The sequence below is a fragment of the Stegostoma tigrinum genome, chromosome 29 (assembly GCF_030684315.1).
Source record: "Stegostoma tigrinum isolate sSteTig4 chromosome 29, sSteTig4.hap1, whole genome shotgun sequence".
NCBI lineage: Eukaryota > Metazoa > Chordata > Chondrichthyes > Orectolobiformes > Stegostomatidae > Stegostoma > Stegostoma tigrinum.
Genome location: NC_081382.1, coordinates 2,666,981 through 2,683,543, shown reverse-complemented (window position 1 = coordinate 2,683,543; position 16,563 = coordinate 2,666,981). Strand labels below are relative to the sequence as shown.

The window sequence follows — 16,563 nt, the reverse complement described above, 5'->3', positions numbered from 1 at the left end:
CCTTGTCTCAACTCCTTTCCTGCCTGTTCCCCGCAGCCGTTTTTCCACCTTTCATCAGAAACACATCCATTTCTTTCTTGAATCTGTTGATTGATTCTGCGCCCATGGCACTCTGGGGCAGTGAGCTCTGCAGATTCACCACCCCCTGGGAGAAGTAGTTTCTCCTCATCTCAGACTTGAAACAACATCCTCTCACTCTATGATCTCTTGTCTGAGATTCTCCTACAAGTGGGAATGTTTGTTCAATGTCCACCTTATCAATCCCTTTTAGCATTTTATATTCCTCAATCAGATACCCCTCATTCTTCTGCACTCCAGCGAGTACAAGCCCAAGCTACTCAACCACTCCTCATACGACAGCCCCTTCATCTCTGGAGTCAGGCGAACTTCCTTTGAGCTGCCTCCAGTGCCATCTCATCCTTCCTCAAGTAAGCAGAGCAAAACTAGACACAATGTGCCAGGTACGATCTCAACAACAACTTGTACAACTGCAACAACATTACTTTACTTTACTTTCATCATCCTGTCCTTTTGCAATAAATGCCTTTCTGATTATATGCTGCACCTTCATACCCACTTTCTGTAATTCGTACACAAAGATCCCTTTGCACTAACACACTTTGAATCTGCTTCTCATTATTTTTCTGGCCAAAATGCACAATAAACTCCAGATTCTGGCCCATTCTCCCAGCTATTAATATCCATCTGTAAACTCTTTATCTCCTCTTCTCAGCCTGCTTTCCCATCTCGAATCATCTTCAAATTTTGCTTAGCTACACTCCGTCCCTATTTGTAGATCATTTATTTAGATTGCAAATAGTGGAGAATGGAACCCTGTTCGCCCTCGCGAGCAAGTCCCATTAATCCCGACCTTCTGCTTCCTGTCAGTGAGTCAATCCTTTATTCAAACCAATATTCTACTCGTAACTGCTGGGACCTAACCTTCTGGATCAGTGTTTTATACAGCAACTTGTGAAATGCCTTCTGGATGTCTCAATATATCACATCCATTGGATCTGCATTGCCCACCTTGCTGGGTACATCCTGAAAAAACTCCAGCAGGTTTGTAAAGCACAACTCGCCCTCTTGAAATCATGCTGACATTGGTGAATTGAGCTTTGTTTTTCCAAGTGTTCACTTATCGCCTCCTTTTATGATTGACTCCCCCAACTTCCTGCTACAGTGGTCAAACTAACTGGTCAGTGGTTTCTCACTTCTTACCTATCTCCTTTTTTTTTAAATAAGGGTGTCACATTAGCATACTCCCAATCCACCATTACCTTTCAAGAATCCAAGGAATTTTGGAATATTATAACTAATGCAGCCACTATCTTTAATACAGTGGTGTGCCAGGGGATTTAGCTGCCTTTAATCCATCAGTTTACTTAATACCTTCTCCCTACTTATAGTAATTTTACCAAATTCCTCTGTAGTGACTGCAGCTTTTGGGAAGAAATGATCCTTTACCGCTGGGTAAACCGAAAAACAAAATTGGTTTAGTGCCTCAGTGATAATGGGAACTGCAGATGCTGGAGATTCCAAGATAATAAAGTGTGAAGCTGGATGAACACAGCAGGCCAAGCAGCATCTCAGAGCTCTCTGTGATGAAGGGTCTAGGCCCAAAATGTCAGCTTTTGTGCTCCTGAGATGCTGCTTGGCCTGCTGTGTTCATCCAGCTCCACACTTTATTATCTTGGTCTCGTGCCTCTGCTGTTTCTGAGTTTCCCATTATGACCTCTCAGTTCTCTTGGTTACTTTCACTTGTTTTATATCCTTACAGAATCTTTTGGTATCAGTGCTCATGTTTTCGACTAGTTTCCTTTTGTTGTTCATCTTAACACTTTTGATTTTGTTCTCAGTAACCCTTTGCTGATGTTTAAAGTTCTCCCAGCTCTCCAGACTGCCACTAACACTTGCAGTATAATATGCCTTAGGTTTAGCCTTTATGTTATTCATGTCTTCCTTGTTTAATCCATGGATGACTTTAAAACTTTTTACAATTCCTTCTACTCTCAGGAATATACTTTAAATGACAGGTATTTAGTTTCCTTAAACATCTGCCACTGTTCTTCAACTGTCCTGCCCTGTTATATTTTTGCCCAGTCCACTTGGGTCAACTCCTTCCTCAGGGTTAAATAATCATCTTTGCCTGACTCTGAAACTCTGGTCTGAGACTCTGTCTTCACTCTTCAGTCTGAACTTGAAACTCTAGCACGTTGTGGTCCCTCCCTCCAAGAGGATCCTTAACTGCAAGACCATTTACCCTTGCTCTTTGCATAATGCCAAATCTACAATATCCAGTCCTCTGTTGGATCCCTGACATGTTGCTCTAAGAAACAATCCCTCATTCGCTCTATAAGCCTTTCTCTGAGGCTACTCTTGCCAGTTTGATTAATCCAGGCAGTTTGCATGGCAAACTCACCAATAATTACCATAGTGCCCTTCTCCCAAACCCTCATTATTTTCCTAGTTTATACCCTGCCCTAGTTTGGAAGTACTGTACTGGGGCCTGTGAATTACTCCTCCCTATCCATTTCTTCCGTTTCTTTTTATTTCTGCTCAGACCGATTGATCCCTAAAGCCAACATCATTTCTTAATACACCCTTGATGTCATCCTTAACCAATAAAGTAATTCCACTTCCTGCTCCTCCTTGCCTATCCTTTTGGAATACTGAGTACCTTTGGACATTTAACTCCTGGTCCTGATCTTCCTGTAGTCACATTTCAGTAATCCCCTCTATTTGTCTCTATTTGTGCTGTCAGCTCAGTAACTTTATTCCGAATACTGTGTGCATTTAGGTCCGAGGTTTTTTAAATAATTCCACTGATTTGTCTTTCCCATTTAATATTTTCTTGTGCTCTATGCTTTCCACACACTCCATTCTTTATTTTATTAATCCCTGATGATGTGGAGCCTCTTCTGTATCATTTATTTCAGATTTCCAATCACGTTTTCATCTTTTATGCCTCCTCCCCTCCCCATGGCTATTAGACTGGCCTTGCCTGTTCATCCTGTTGACCTCTACCTTCTGCTTACTTTGTGACCTGCTGCTTTGGTTTCTGCAGGCACTTTATTAGATGAGATGGGCTGGTTTTCTCTTCAAGATTCCACTCCCAACTCATTTACAGATTTTCAAATGCAAGGTCTGCCATGAGCCAATGCCATTCAGCAGCTTCTGAGGAAGGATTTTGAATGAAAGTATTGTTTTGAACAGTACTCTGCGAAATAGTTCGGTGGCAACCAGGTGCAGTTTGATTCGTGAAAATAGGCTGATCACAAAAAGTAATGATTTTTAATCAGTGTGTTCACCAATGTTTAAGTAAGTCATCTTTAAACAATTGAAAATGACTTCAGGAAATAAATGTTAATCATATTCATGCTTGGTGCATGATCACCAGCTCCTTCATAAATTTAAAGGAAAAGTCGAATTACATCAAAATAGCACTGTAACAGGCCCCAACACCTCATCCTTACCATGAGCATCAAATCCTGTACACCTGTATCCCCCATGTAGATGGCCTAAAAGCCCTCTGCTTCTTCCTCACCCACAGGCCCAACCAGTCCCCCTCCATTGACACCCTCATCCGCCTAACGGAACTTGTCCTTACTCTCAACTACTTTTCCTTTAACTCCTCCCACTTTGTACAAAATGAAGGTGCGGCTACGGGTATCCGTATGATTCTGAACTATGCCTGCCTCTTTGTAGGGCACGTGGAACAGTCTCTCTTCCGCTGTTACACTGGCACCATCCCTCACCTCTTCCTCTGCTACATTGATGATTATATTGGTGGTGCCACGTGCTCCTACAAGGAGATTGAATAGTTCATCAACGTTACTAATACCTTTCACCCCACTCAAATTCACCTGGACCGCCTCCGAAGCCTCTTCCTCTTCCTGGGGCTGTTTATCTCCATCTCTGGTAACCGTCTCAGCATCAATACTTATTTCAAACCCACCCAAATCTCCTCTCACCCACCCTCTTGCAAGAATGTGATCCCTTTGCTCTCAATTCCTCTGCCATATCCGCCTGCAAGGTGGAGCGTTCCAGTCATGAACACCCTGATGTCAAACTACTTCAAAGACTGCAACACCCCAATCCCCCACCCCATTTATTGAAAATGCCCTCAGCTGCACATCCCTTGCAATTCCCGCATTTCTGCCTGCAAGCCCCCTCTTCCCCCACCCAACAAAAATAAATACTGAATCCCCCTTGTCCTCGCATACCACCCCACCAACCTCCACGTCCAGTGTATCATCCTTCGCCACATCTGACAATCCGACCTCACCACCAAAGAGATATTTCCCTCCCCACCCCTATCTGCCCTTCATAGGGACTGCTCTCTCCATGACTCTGTCGTCTGCTCCACACTCTCCACTAACCCCACCACCCCCACACCTTTCCCTGCAACCACGGGAGGTGCTACACCTGCCCCGCCACCTCACCCCTCATCTCCATCCAAGGCCCAAGACAAACTTCCCATATTCAACAGTGGTTGACCTGTACATCCTGCAACCTGGTCTACTCTATCTGTGCTCCTGATGCGGTCTCCTCTACGTCAGTGAGACCAAGGGCAGACTTGGTGACTGATTTGCGAAGCACCCGCACTCCTCAGGCTATAATCAATAACACCTTCTGGTCGCCAGCCATTTTAACTCCCCCTCCCACTCCCTGGGTGACATGTCCATCCTGGCCCTCCTCCACTGTCACAGTGACACCACACCTAAACTGGAGGAGTAGGACCTCGTATCCCACCCGATGGCACAAACATAAGCAGGAAAGTACATTGAGAAGAAGACATGAAGTTACAGGGATATAGAAAGGGTAGTGAATGGGCAAAAATCTGGCAAATGGACTACAATGTGGGGAAGTGTGAAATTGTCCATTTTCTCAAAGATTAAAAGAAAGAAGCAGGTTATATAAACAGTGAGGGGTTGCTTGATTCTAAGGTGGAGAAATTTGGGTGTTCTAATACATGACTCGCAGAATGTAATCAGGAGAGCTAATGTTTTATTGTGAGGGGGGAGGTTATGCTTCAGCTGAACAGGGCATTGGTGAGATTCCATCTGCAGTACTGTGTATAGTGTCGATCATTTACTGACAGAAGGATGTTAAAGCATTGGGAGCAGTTCAGAGAAGGTTTACTGACTGATACCTGGAATGAACAGATTGTCTTGTGAGGAAAGGCTCAACAGGTTAGGCCTGGATCTTCTGGGGTTTAGAAGAATCATAGAATCCCTACAGTGCAGAAGCAGGCCATTCAGCCCATTGAGTCCACACCATCCCTCTGAAGATCATCCCTCCCCCTACCCTATCCTTGTAACCCTGCAATTCCCATGGCCAACCCACCTAGCCTGCACATCGTTGGACAGAGTCAGAAGTGACTTAATTGAAACATATAAGATCCTGAGGGGATTTGATCAGGATGATGTGGGAGAGTCTAGAACTAGGAGCCATAGCTTTTTTTTAAAACAAAAGAGCATCCATTTAAAGCCTAGGTGAGGCAATTTTTTTAAATCTCTCTTGAGGATTGGGAATCTTTCAAATTCCCTTCTCCAAAAAGCAGTGGATGTGGAATTGTTAAATGTTTTTAAGGCAGAGATAGATTCTTGATGCCAATGGAAACCATTTCTCCCCCTCAACTCTGTCCAGACCTGTCATGATTTTGAACTCCTCAATTACATCTCTTCTTGGCCCTCTGATCTCCAAGGAAAACAGTTCTTGCTTCTCCAATTAATCCTCAGTAATTCCTCATCCCTGGAAGCATTCCCATGAATCCTTTCTATACCCTCTCTAATGTCTTCAATTATGAATATTTAGCCTATTCCGTGCCAGAACTCTCTCCCATCACAGTGACCTTTGCAGCCCTGCCTTGTAAATTACTCATTTAGTAACTCTGCCATATCTAAATCCCCCTTTTTGTTCCCTAATCAACCTCATTCAGTCTTTAATATTCCCATGCCTGTCAAAACTTCTAGATTTTTATTTTCTAAGCTGCCAGTTTCTTCTCATGCTCTCACTATGCTTCTCAATTCTTTTCTCCCTGTTTGTCACACTGTCTCTGACCTTACTAAAACACAACTGGTTCCCCTTATGTTACCAGCATGATGTTTGTCAGGCACACAGTTTATTCCTTCACTCTGTATTTTGTCTTCAGTGGATCCAGGTGTAGCTGGACCTACCTTGTCCCTTCAGGGGAATGCACCCACACTATCTCCTCCCAAGACTCACTCACTGCTTCATGAGCCAATCTTTGATTCCAATTTCCCGGAGCTGGGTCTGTCTCCATCCCAATTTCAGTCCCTTCTGAGGAAGGGTCACCGGATCCGAGACATTAATTCTGTTTCCTCCTTCACAGATTGTGCCAGACCTGCCGAGCTTTTCCACAAACTTTGTTTTTGTTTTTTGTGTTTAGATCAGTTCTGGATTGCTCCTTGCACACAATTGAAACCTCCGACTGACATCACTATCCTGTAAATGTTTCCAGACTGACACTTGATCCACTTGACCTTCAGTTTAGCAGAGAAGAGGGAGATTTCCCCTAAGTTTAGCAGAGAAGCGGGGGGGTGGGCAGCACATTGTGTCTAGCCTGGTGCTGTTGCCTGTCGATTGGAGAGTCTGCTGGGTTTTGCAAGCGGTGTGTGCTTGTCAGTGAGGTTTGTGTGAGAGGGGCTGACGTTACCGGCCGAGGTAGGGGTTAGTAACAAATGTGTAATTGTTTGTTCTTCTCATCCATTCTAGGCCAATGCTGCTGAAGGCCACTCAGTCCGAATGGACCTCCTCCTGTCCAAACTGCAGGCAGTGAGGCACTGCCTTGTCGATCTCACCTCCTGCTCTGCCAAGGTCAGCCACAGTGATTCAACCCTCCGCTTCCGGCTCACTCGCTCCTGTCCTGTTCCCTCCATCTCCCTTTTCCTTGTGTTGTAACATCTACCCCTGAGTGGTCTGATCTGAGCTCCCTCCGCCACCCTGTGTGTCATAACCAAACCTGCTACTTATTCTCTCAACCTGTCCTTCCTTCCCCTCGGTGCTGAGGCTAACAGGAGTCTGAGTTCCACAGCCTGTACGTTGTTTGCTGGCCAGGCTGTTGAGTGGTTAACTATTTGACTGCAGTGGGGCGTCACACTGGTGCTGACTTTTCCATCGGTGTGGGCTGCTGCGTGCAGCTCTGATACATTTCCCTGCCATTTTTGTCTGTCTGTCTTAGGGTTTCCTGCGGGAAGAGGCTGAAGTGTAAACTCACCAGACGTGCCCTAAATTGTCTCCTTTTGTAATAAAAGTTCAAAAAGGATTGAGCCAGCAATTACAAAGCCGTCAGTTTAACTTGAGCACTGGGGAAACTCCTCAAAACAATTATACAGGATCGAAATGATAAGCTCATAAGAGCTAGGAAGAAGAGCAGGCCCTTCAGCCCCTTGAGCCTGCTCCACCATTAAACAGGATCACGGCTGATCCACATCCCTCATTGTGCACTTTCTGACATTTTCCCTGTGACCCTTGATCGCATATCAAATGGAAAACTGTGGGCTGGCTCTGAAGAGGCAGGTTTGGAAAGGGAGATGTGTGTTTCTCAAACTTGTTGGAGTTTTTATTTGAATCGCTTACAGAGAGGGGCTGTTAAGGGCTAGGCCACTGAGATTATCTACATGCATTGCTGAAAGCTGTTGTAAACAGTGCCACATTGGAGTTGTGAAGAAAATGACCACTCGTGGAAGATAATGGACAATGTGGATACAGATTGGCTGAGCGATAGGACACAGAATAACAGTGAATATATAATGTTGGAGTTGGAGGATGGTTTGTGGTGGAGCTCCCCAGGGACTGATATGAAGACCTTTGCTGTTCCTGATGTATATTAATGGTTTGGATCATGGGGTGTGCGGAACAATGTCAAAGCTTGCAGATGACACAAAACTTTGAAGATTTGTAAACTGTGTGGAGGACAGCATAGAACTCCAGAAGTACACGGACAAGTTAAGTGGCACGGTGGCTCAGTGGTTGGGACTGCAGCCTCACAACACCAAGGACCCGGGTTCGATTCCAGCCTCGGGTGACGTGCAGAGTTTGCACGTTCTCCTTGTGTCTGCATGGGTTTCCTCCGGGTGCTCCAGGTTCCTCCCACAGTCCAAAGATGTGCAGGTTAGATGGATTTATTGTGCTAAATTGCCTTGTAAATGTGCAGTGATGTGTAGGTTGGGTGGATTAGCCAATGGAAATGCATTGTAACAGGGATAGGAGGTGGGTCTGCGTTGAATGTGCTTCAGAGGTTTGGTGTGGACACGATGGGCTGAATGGCCTGTTTCCACACAGTAGGTGTTCTGCAATTCTAAATTGGCATTTGGCAGCAGATGAGTTTCAATACAGAGAAATGTGAGATGACAAAGAAAAATAATGGGCACTGAAGGATAATGGATGCTCCTAGATGATGAAGGGATGCAGGAGCAGAGCAAACTGGGTGTATATGTACATAAGCCATTGAAGGTGCCAGACAGGTGGAGGGAGCAGCTACAAAACACAATGTTGTCACCTTTATTAAACAGGAACATGGAGTACAAAAACAAGATGTTAAATGTGTACAAGACGCTTGTGAGACGTCAGCTGGGAACTGCATCAGACAGAATGCAAAAGTGGTTTATGAGACTGGTACCAGGAATGAGAAACTTCGTGATGTGGAGAGATTCAGGAAACGGGGACTGGGTTCTCCCCAGAGAGAAGATGGCTGAGAAGAGATTCAGTAAAAGTTTTCAGATTCACAAACGGCTGGACAGTGTAGAAAGGGAGAAGGTGTTTCTGTTTGTAATTGGATTAAGATCCAGAGGGGAGAGTTTTAAAGTGATGTGCACGTGTTAAAGAAACATTGTTAGGGCTGGAAATATGGTGGAGACTGGTTCCGTTGAGGCGTTGCGTGATTATTTCTGTTCACACAGTGTGGAGCACTATGACAAAGTCAGGGGCTTGGCAGTAAGTTTTTTTTTTTACATCTAGAATCCCTAAAGTGTGAAAGCAGGACATTCAGCCCATCATCAGCCCTCTGAAGCACATCCCATTCAGACCCATCACCTTATCCCTGCGTTTCCCATGGCCAATCCACCAAGCCTGCACATCTTTGGACTGTGGGAGGAAACTGGAGCACCCGGAGGAAACCCACGCAGACACAGGGAGAATGTACAAACTCCACACAGTCACCCCAGGGCGGAGTTGAATCCGGGTTCCTGGTGCTGTGAGGCTGCAGTGCTAACTACCGAACCATCGTGCCACACTCAAGTTACAATGCTGAGACAACCAGTGCAGACAAGATGGGCCGAGTGGCCATCTGCCCCACAACACTGTAATTCAGAGACTCCTGAAGCAAGCTGTAGAGTAGCAACATCCTGTCTGTGGTTCACGGTTCATGGTTCAGGTGCACATTGAGGAAGAGGCTGCTTCCTGCTGGTTTTCCTCAAAATGGACTGGATTGATGAGACAATGTAGAGTGAGCTTTACTATGTATCTAACCCCATGTTAGCTCTGTCCTAGGAGTGTTTGGGGACAATGTAGAGAGAGCTTTACACTCTGTCACCCCATGCTATCTGTGTCCTGGGAGAGTTTGATGGGGACAGTGTAGATGGAGCTTTACTCTGTTTCTAACTCTGTGCTGTCCCTATCCTGGGAGTGTTTAATGGGAACAGTGTAGGGAGAGCTTTACTCTGTCTCTAACTCTGTGCTGTCCCTATCCTGGGAGTGTTTAATGGGAACAGTGTAGGGAGAGCTTTACTCTGTCTCTAACTCCTTGCTGTCCCTGTTCTCATGAGTGTTTTGGTTTTTTTTGGGGGGGGTGGAGGAGGTGGTGGTGGCAGAAGGGGGAGAAATCAAAGAGGCACTTGAGTTGATTTCTCTCCAAGGATGGGGAATCTGTAGGATTCTCTTCCACACAGATCACTGGAGGCCAACTTATTAACTGTCTTAAGGCAGAGATAAATGGACTCCCGACCAACCAGGTCGGTCGCTGGTCGCTGTGTGGCCGGTAGTCAGACCAGCCCAGATCTTCTCAAGTGGCACAGAAGACTCAAGGGTCCGAATGGCCTACTCCTCATTTGAATGTTCATGTGTCTGTTCTCTGGAGCCTTTGCATGTGTCTGACTTTGCTCTCTTGAATGTCCCTCACTACCTTCAAACCCTGGCATACATCTCCCACAGCTCTGGAATTCTCCCCCAAAACATCTCCACGTCGCTCTTTAAAACCTCAACCTTTGCTCAATCTTTCAATTGTCTGATCTGGTTTCTCCTGATGTGCCCAAACTCTACCTAGGACCATCCCCATGATGTGATGTTATGTTAGGAACGCTACATAAATGCAGGTAGTTGTTTGTGTTTGCCCACCATTGTACTTCTGCATCATGTGCATGATTATCTCGGTGTGACAGCAGCCACATGGTACTTTCTGTGTGAGTGTCCCTTCGAACGTCAGTGCTGTGTGAATCTATAACACAGCAGGATGGATCATGAGACAGTAGGAACTGCAGATGCTGGAGAATCCGAGATAACACAGTGTGGAGCTGGATGAACGCAGCAGGCCAAGCAGTGTCAGAGGAGCAGGAAGGCTGACGTTTCGGGCCGACACCCTTCATCAGAAATGGGCTTCCTGCTCCTCTGATGCTCCTTGGCCTGCTGTGTTCATCCAGCTCCACACCTTGTTATCTAGGATGGATCATGCAATGGGAGATGGGGGTGAAGGGCTAAGATCAGGCCATTCAACCCCTCCAGCCTGGTCCATCGTTAAAATTTGAGCATTCCTGAATTGTTCCTCCAGTTCTGTAGCCCTCAGTGCCCTGTGCCTTAAAAACACACCCTTCTGCCTTGGTTTTTAAATTTTCTGTTGACGGTTAGCCTTTGGGAAAGGAGAGTTCTGAATTTCTACTCCCTTTCTGACACCTTCTGTACAAATGATATGATTAAATTGGAGAAGGTTCGGAGAAGATTTACCAGGATGTGGCCAGGAATGGAAGGTTTGAGTTATAGGGATAAGCTGGGACCTTTCTTCACTGAAGTGTCAGAGGCTGAGGGGTGACCTTCTAGAGGTTTATAAAATCATGATGGGCATGAGTATGCTGAATAGCCAAGGCCTTTTCTCTAGGGTGGGAGAGTCCAGAACTGTAGGGTATAGGTTTAAAGTGAGAGGCGAAAGATTTAAAAGGGACCTAAAGGGTAACTTGTTCACACAGCGTGATGTGTATATGGAATGAGCCACCGGAGGGACTGGTACAGGCAGGTGCAATTACAATGTTTAGTAGCCCTTTGGGCAGCTACATGGGTAGGAAAGGTTTAGAGGGACATGGGCCAAACGCAGGCAAATGGGACTGGCTTAGATTGGGAAACTTGGCCACCATTGGACGAGTTGGACTGAAGGGTCTGTGTCTGTGCTGTATAACTCTATGACAGTATTGAGGGAGGTTTACTCCATATCTAACCCAGTGCTGTCCCTGCTCTGGGACTGTTTGATGGGAACAGTGTTGAGGAAACAGAAGATGGTAAGCACTGTCTTGCTTTCATCTCTATCTTTTGTCTATATTGCATCTTTCCTGCAGTCAGCGTGTGGGGGTAGGGTGAATGCTCACTTTGTGTGATCGTGTGGCTGGATTGCTTTTTGTTCTGGTGAAGTGTCACTGACTGTGATCTATGTACGCACGCGCGTGTCTGTAACACTGGCCTTGTGCTCCCCCACAGCTGATGTCCCGGTCGTGCAATATGGTGAACGGCTGTGAATTTCCAGCTCCGTGTAACATTCCCGTCCCTGGGAGCAATCTCCAGATGGTCACAATGCTAAAGGAGCAAAATCGGCTGCTGACCCAGGTAAGGGCCAGCACAGTGAGGCCATTCAGCCCTTCAAACCTGCCCTATGATGATAACTGACTGGTGAGGTAACTCTTTTTGCTTTTATCCCTCACTCGACAAATACACCTCGGTCTCAGCACTTCAGATTGTCATTGAACGGCCAGCTATTTTGGCGGGGGGGGTGGTGTGGTGAAGAGGATGTGCTCCAAATTGAAGACAGACCCCCTGCCCTTGTTCTGGATTGTCCCTTCACAGGAAGTAGTTTCTCCCTGTATCGATCCAATCGGACCCTTCTCATCATCTTAAACAGCTCAATGGGATCATCCTTTATTCCACGTTCAGGGAACACTAGTCTCATCTGTAACCTGCATGGGAGACTGAGGTGAAGGGAAGAGCCCATGGGATCCAAGGAAATCTTGGAGGGAGGTTGAGGGGGATGCACATTGGATCTAGTATCAGCTACGTGGCAGGAAGCAGGTGATGGTGGTTGATGTGTGTTTTCCCAGTGTTCAGTGGGGTTCAATAAGTTTCAATGTTGGGGCACTTGCTGTTTGTGGTAGAAATGATTTATACTTGAACATGGGAGGATTGATCAGTAACTTTGCAGCTGATATAAAAATTAAATAGTGAGGAAGATAGCCTTAGATTACAGGAGCATATGGCCAGGCTGGTCAGATGGGCTGATCAGTGATAATGGGGTTCAATCCAGATAAATGTGAGGTGATACACTTGGGTAGGACAAACAAGGCAGGGGAATGATGAACGACAAGGCTCTGGGAAGCGCTGAGGATCAGGGGGACCTTGGTTTCTATGTCCGTCGGTCTACCTTAAGGTAGCAGGACAGCTGTATAACATGATTAAGAAGGTGTAAGGGATTTGCTATTTATGGCTGTAACTCTATAGCTGAGGTTGTTGACTTGCTCACTGAGCTGCTTGTACTTGTTCAGACATTTTGTTGCCATGCTAGTTGACATCATCAGTGGAGCCTCTGATGAAGCGATGTTATTCTACTCTTTGGAATTTACACTGTTTGGTCCGTTCTGGTAAGTAGTGTCATTTTCGGTTTTGTTCTGAATGGGTTTGTATATGGGGTCAAATACCTTGTCCCAGTTAAACTTCAATGTCTGAGTGTACAGATATGAAGGAGAGTTCATCATGCCGTTTTGCTGCTACACAAAATGCTCACTATTAACTGACATCCTCACAACTTCATTCACAGATACCGATTAAACAGACAACAACAGGAGGACAGTATTCCCTTACACACTGGCCACACTGCCCTACATCAAGAACATATCAGAATTGACAAGACTCCTAAGACCACTCGGAATCATGGGGCCCACAAGCCCACAGCCACTCTATGACAAATACTTACAAGGATTAAAGGTTCCATTCCCACAACATGCAGAACCAACATGATTTACAAAATACCATGCAACAACTGCCACAAATACATCAGACAGACAGGAAGGAAACTAGCCATCAGGATACACGAACATCAGTTCGCAGCAAAATGGCACGACAAACTCTCCTTAATATCAGTACAGTCAGACAATGAAGGCCATCAGTTTAACTGGGACAAGGTAACCATAGAAGCCCAAGCCAAACATAGACTACATAGGAATTCCTAAAGGCATGGTCCTCCACCAGAACTGCAATCAATGAACATACAGAATTGGAGCCCATATACAAACCCATACTGATTAAAACCAGAAATGACACTACTTACCATAATGGACCAAACTGTATAAATTCCAAGTGGAGTACAATAATATCGCTTCTTTGGAGACTTACTGATGATGTCACCTAGCACGGCGATGAAACATCTGAACAAGAACAAACCAGTCCAGCGAGCAAGTCAACAACCTCACTCACAACCCGAGGCACAGATCTGTGCCAAAACTTTTAATTCTGTGACTGGAACGCAGCTTCCAGTGTTTCTATTCCAGCCCATTGTATTCTCATCCATTCACCTTTCTCACTCTGGTTTGTACCTGCTCACTTGTTTTTAGTGATTTCCGCACTCAGACCCATAAATGTCTGCTCGCCCACAGCTCTGAGCTTCTCCCCCCCACCCCCGATAAAATTCCCTTCCTTGCCACCAAAATGGATGAGCTCACACTGAACTCTGTCTCCACAGTCAGAGCCACTCACTCAATCTTTCTCACTCAATCTCACTCACGACAGCTCATTCCCCCCTTTGCAATATTCCAGTGACAGTAATTACTGTGAAACCCAGTTGTCTTTTGTCAGCAATTTTTGTTATGTGCCTGTGCACTCTGATATCCAAGAGTATCAATCCATCCAGTGAAGTCTGCAGTCCCATACAGGATGCTAGAGGGCATCCTTAACCCCATCCTGCCAATCAGTACATTCCCATTAGCCTCCTACCTCCAAACCAGTTACCCCCAGGTGCACATGCTCTCAATTTTGAGTTCACAGTCTCTTATAAGAGAACTTCTAGAATGTCTTCTGGAAGTTCAAAAAAACAACGTTCATACATGCAGGTATCCCCTCACTAATCACGTTAATTACCTCCTCAAAACATTCAGTTGGCTTCAGTGGATAAGAGTTACCATTTTGTAAAGTCAGACCAGTTTTCTCGAGAGGAATGTACTTCAGTAAATGTTCAGGCACTCTGCCCTGATGAAACATTTACCCACGATAAATCTAAGTCTATGATTTTCCAGCTCCCCTCGTAATTTATCCGCTAAGTAGGGAGCGTGGCGTGGGGTCGCTCGGTTACTGAGGGAGCGTGAGGTAAGGGAGGAATGGCTGAGGGGGTGACAATATGTTATGCAGACTGGCTGGGGCTAAGGCCTGTGGTGTGGATCTGACCCTGGCGAAGGGGATACTGCAGACCTGGTCTGCAGTCAGCAAGCTGGGGCACTCAGTTCTAATGATTATGTTGTTGCAGGAGGTTAGTGAGAAGAGTGATCGCATTACCCAGTTGGAACAGGAGAAGGTGGCCCTGATAAAACAGCTCTTCACCGCTCGCTCCCACAGCCATCATGACAACAGCCAGCTCGATTCCACTTTCATCTGATCTACAGCTAGTGATGTCTAACTGAGACAGGTCTCCTCTGTTCCCTGGCACAGAGATCCCGCTGTCACAAACCGGCTGTCTGCTCTGATCACTCCAACAACACTTGAACCCCCCTCACTCCAGCTCAGTCCCTGCTCTGTGTAGGTGCTCAGGCACTGTCTGGTAGCAGGCAGCACTTTACAGGTGGTTTGCATTGCTGTCCCATCCTCATTCAGACCAGCAACGCTGTCGCCATACTCAGTCAGTCTGGCAATATCTCATTCTTGGGTCAGCAGGTCATATCTAACCCCCTCTGTGCCTGTGTGCATCGCGAACATTGTTTACTTTTACTGTGATTGGAAATGTCTCTCTCTCTCTCTCTCTCTCTCTCTCTCTCTCTCTCTCTCTCTCTCTCTCTCTCTCTCCCTCTCCCTCTCTCCCTCTCCCTCTCTCTCTCTCCCTCTCTCTCCCTCCCTCTCCCCCAAGTATGGGGGCTTGGCAGGAGATGTGAGGGCAGTCTCAGTGCACTCCTCCCACTCCCCCTGAGTTTAAGTTTACGTTTTATTACAGTTGGTACTGCCTGAGAAAGGTACTGGACAAATCCTCCAACATTCTCTCAGTTGGATACGGCTGCTGTGTTCTCTGTTTTTTAATAAAGTGACTTTTTTCTAGTGCTGCTGTGTGTGTCTGTGTGAAATATTGGAGTCTGTAGGTCTGGATATTCCCATGGCCAGATTGTTGTTTCCACGTGTGTGGGTCAATATAATGCAGGATTCTCAGCACAGCAGACTCCGAGGGAATTCTCAGACCATTGGAAATTCCAATGGCCGTTTTTCCCCCCCCCCATGTCAGTAACCCACTGAACGGTTGCTGTATGTTACAGAATTCCAGAGGTTTGAACTACTCCAGCTTAACACTTGCCCAGGAAATGTTTGAGGATCAAAGTCAGAATCTCAACAGTGTGGAATTAGGCCCTTCAGCCCAACAAGTCCACACCGATCCTTGGAACATTCCACCCTGACCCATCCCATTATAACCCACCTAATCTATAGACCCCTGAACACTACAGTCAATTTAGCATGGCCAATCCACTTAACCTGCACATTTTTGGACTGTGGGAGGAAACTGGACCACCCGGAGGAAACCCACACAGACACAGGGAGAATGTGCAAACTTCACGCAGTTACCCAAAGTTGGAATTGAACCTGGGTCCCTGGCGCTGTGAGGCTGCAGTGCTAACCACTGAGCCACCGTGCCGCCCAAAGCCTTGCTCTAACTCCTAGGTAACTATTGAACTGGCCACCCCTCTGTGATCTCATCCCTCCCAATCCTGGCAACCTAGCCTATGCCTGAAATGTCAGCCTTTCTGTTCCTCTGATGCTGCTTGGCCTGCTGTGTTCATCCAGCTCTACACCTTGTTATCTCAGATTCTCCAGCATCTGCAGTTCCTACTGTCCCTGCTAAAAGCTGTCTGGGTCTGCTGTTTTTCTAATTCCCTGGGTGATTCCATTTGGGACACAGTAGACTGGGAATGGGCCAGTTACTAACAGATAAACAGGGCAGTAATGTTATCAATCCTGACATAATGGATACTGTGGGTCCCTCGTGCTGATGATGCCCACGTCCCATAGGACAGTACTGCATTGTGCAGCAATGTCACACAAATACAACAGGGGGCAGTGTTGCACTCCAGCGCAAGCTGTCCCTGTTGTATTGACGTGTTAAAC

The 16,563-nt window shown here is 46.2% G+C and overlaps 1 protein-coding gene across 2 annotated transcripts in view; it reads left to right on the top strand.

The window, feature by feature from the left end:
• sapcd2 (suppressor APC domain containing 2) overlaps positions 1-15,505 on the top strand; it is a 28,918-nt gene extending 13,413 nt beyond the window's left edge. Inside the window, exons 5-7 of one of the 2 annotated variants that reach the window (XM_048558808.2) lie at positions 6,742-6,843; positions 11,704-11,829; positions 14,729-15,505. In XM_048558808.2, coding sequence (XP_048414765.2) covers positions 6,742-6,843; positions 11,704-11,829; positions 14,729-14,857 — 357 coding nt within the window. In that variant the 3' untranslated portion in view covers positions 14,858-15,505. The other variant, XM_059638214.1, reaches the window with a different exon arrangement.
• Positions 15,506-16,563: the final 1,058 nt, after the last annotated feature.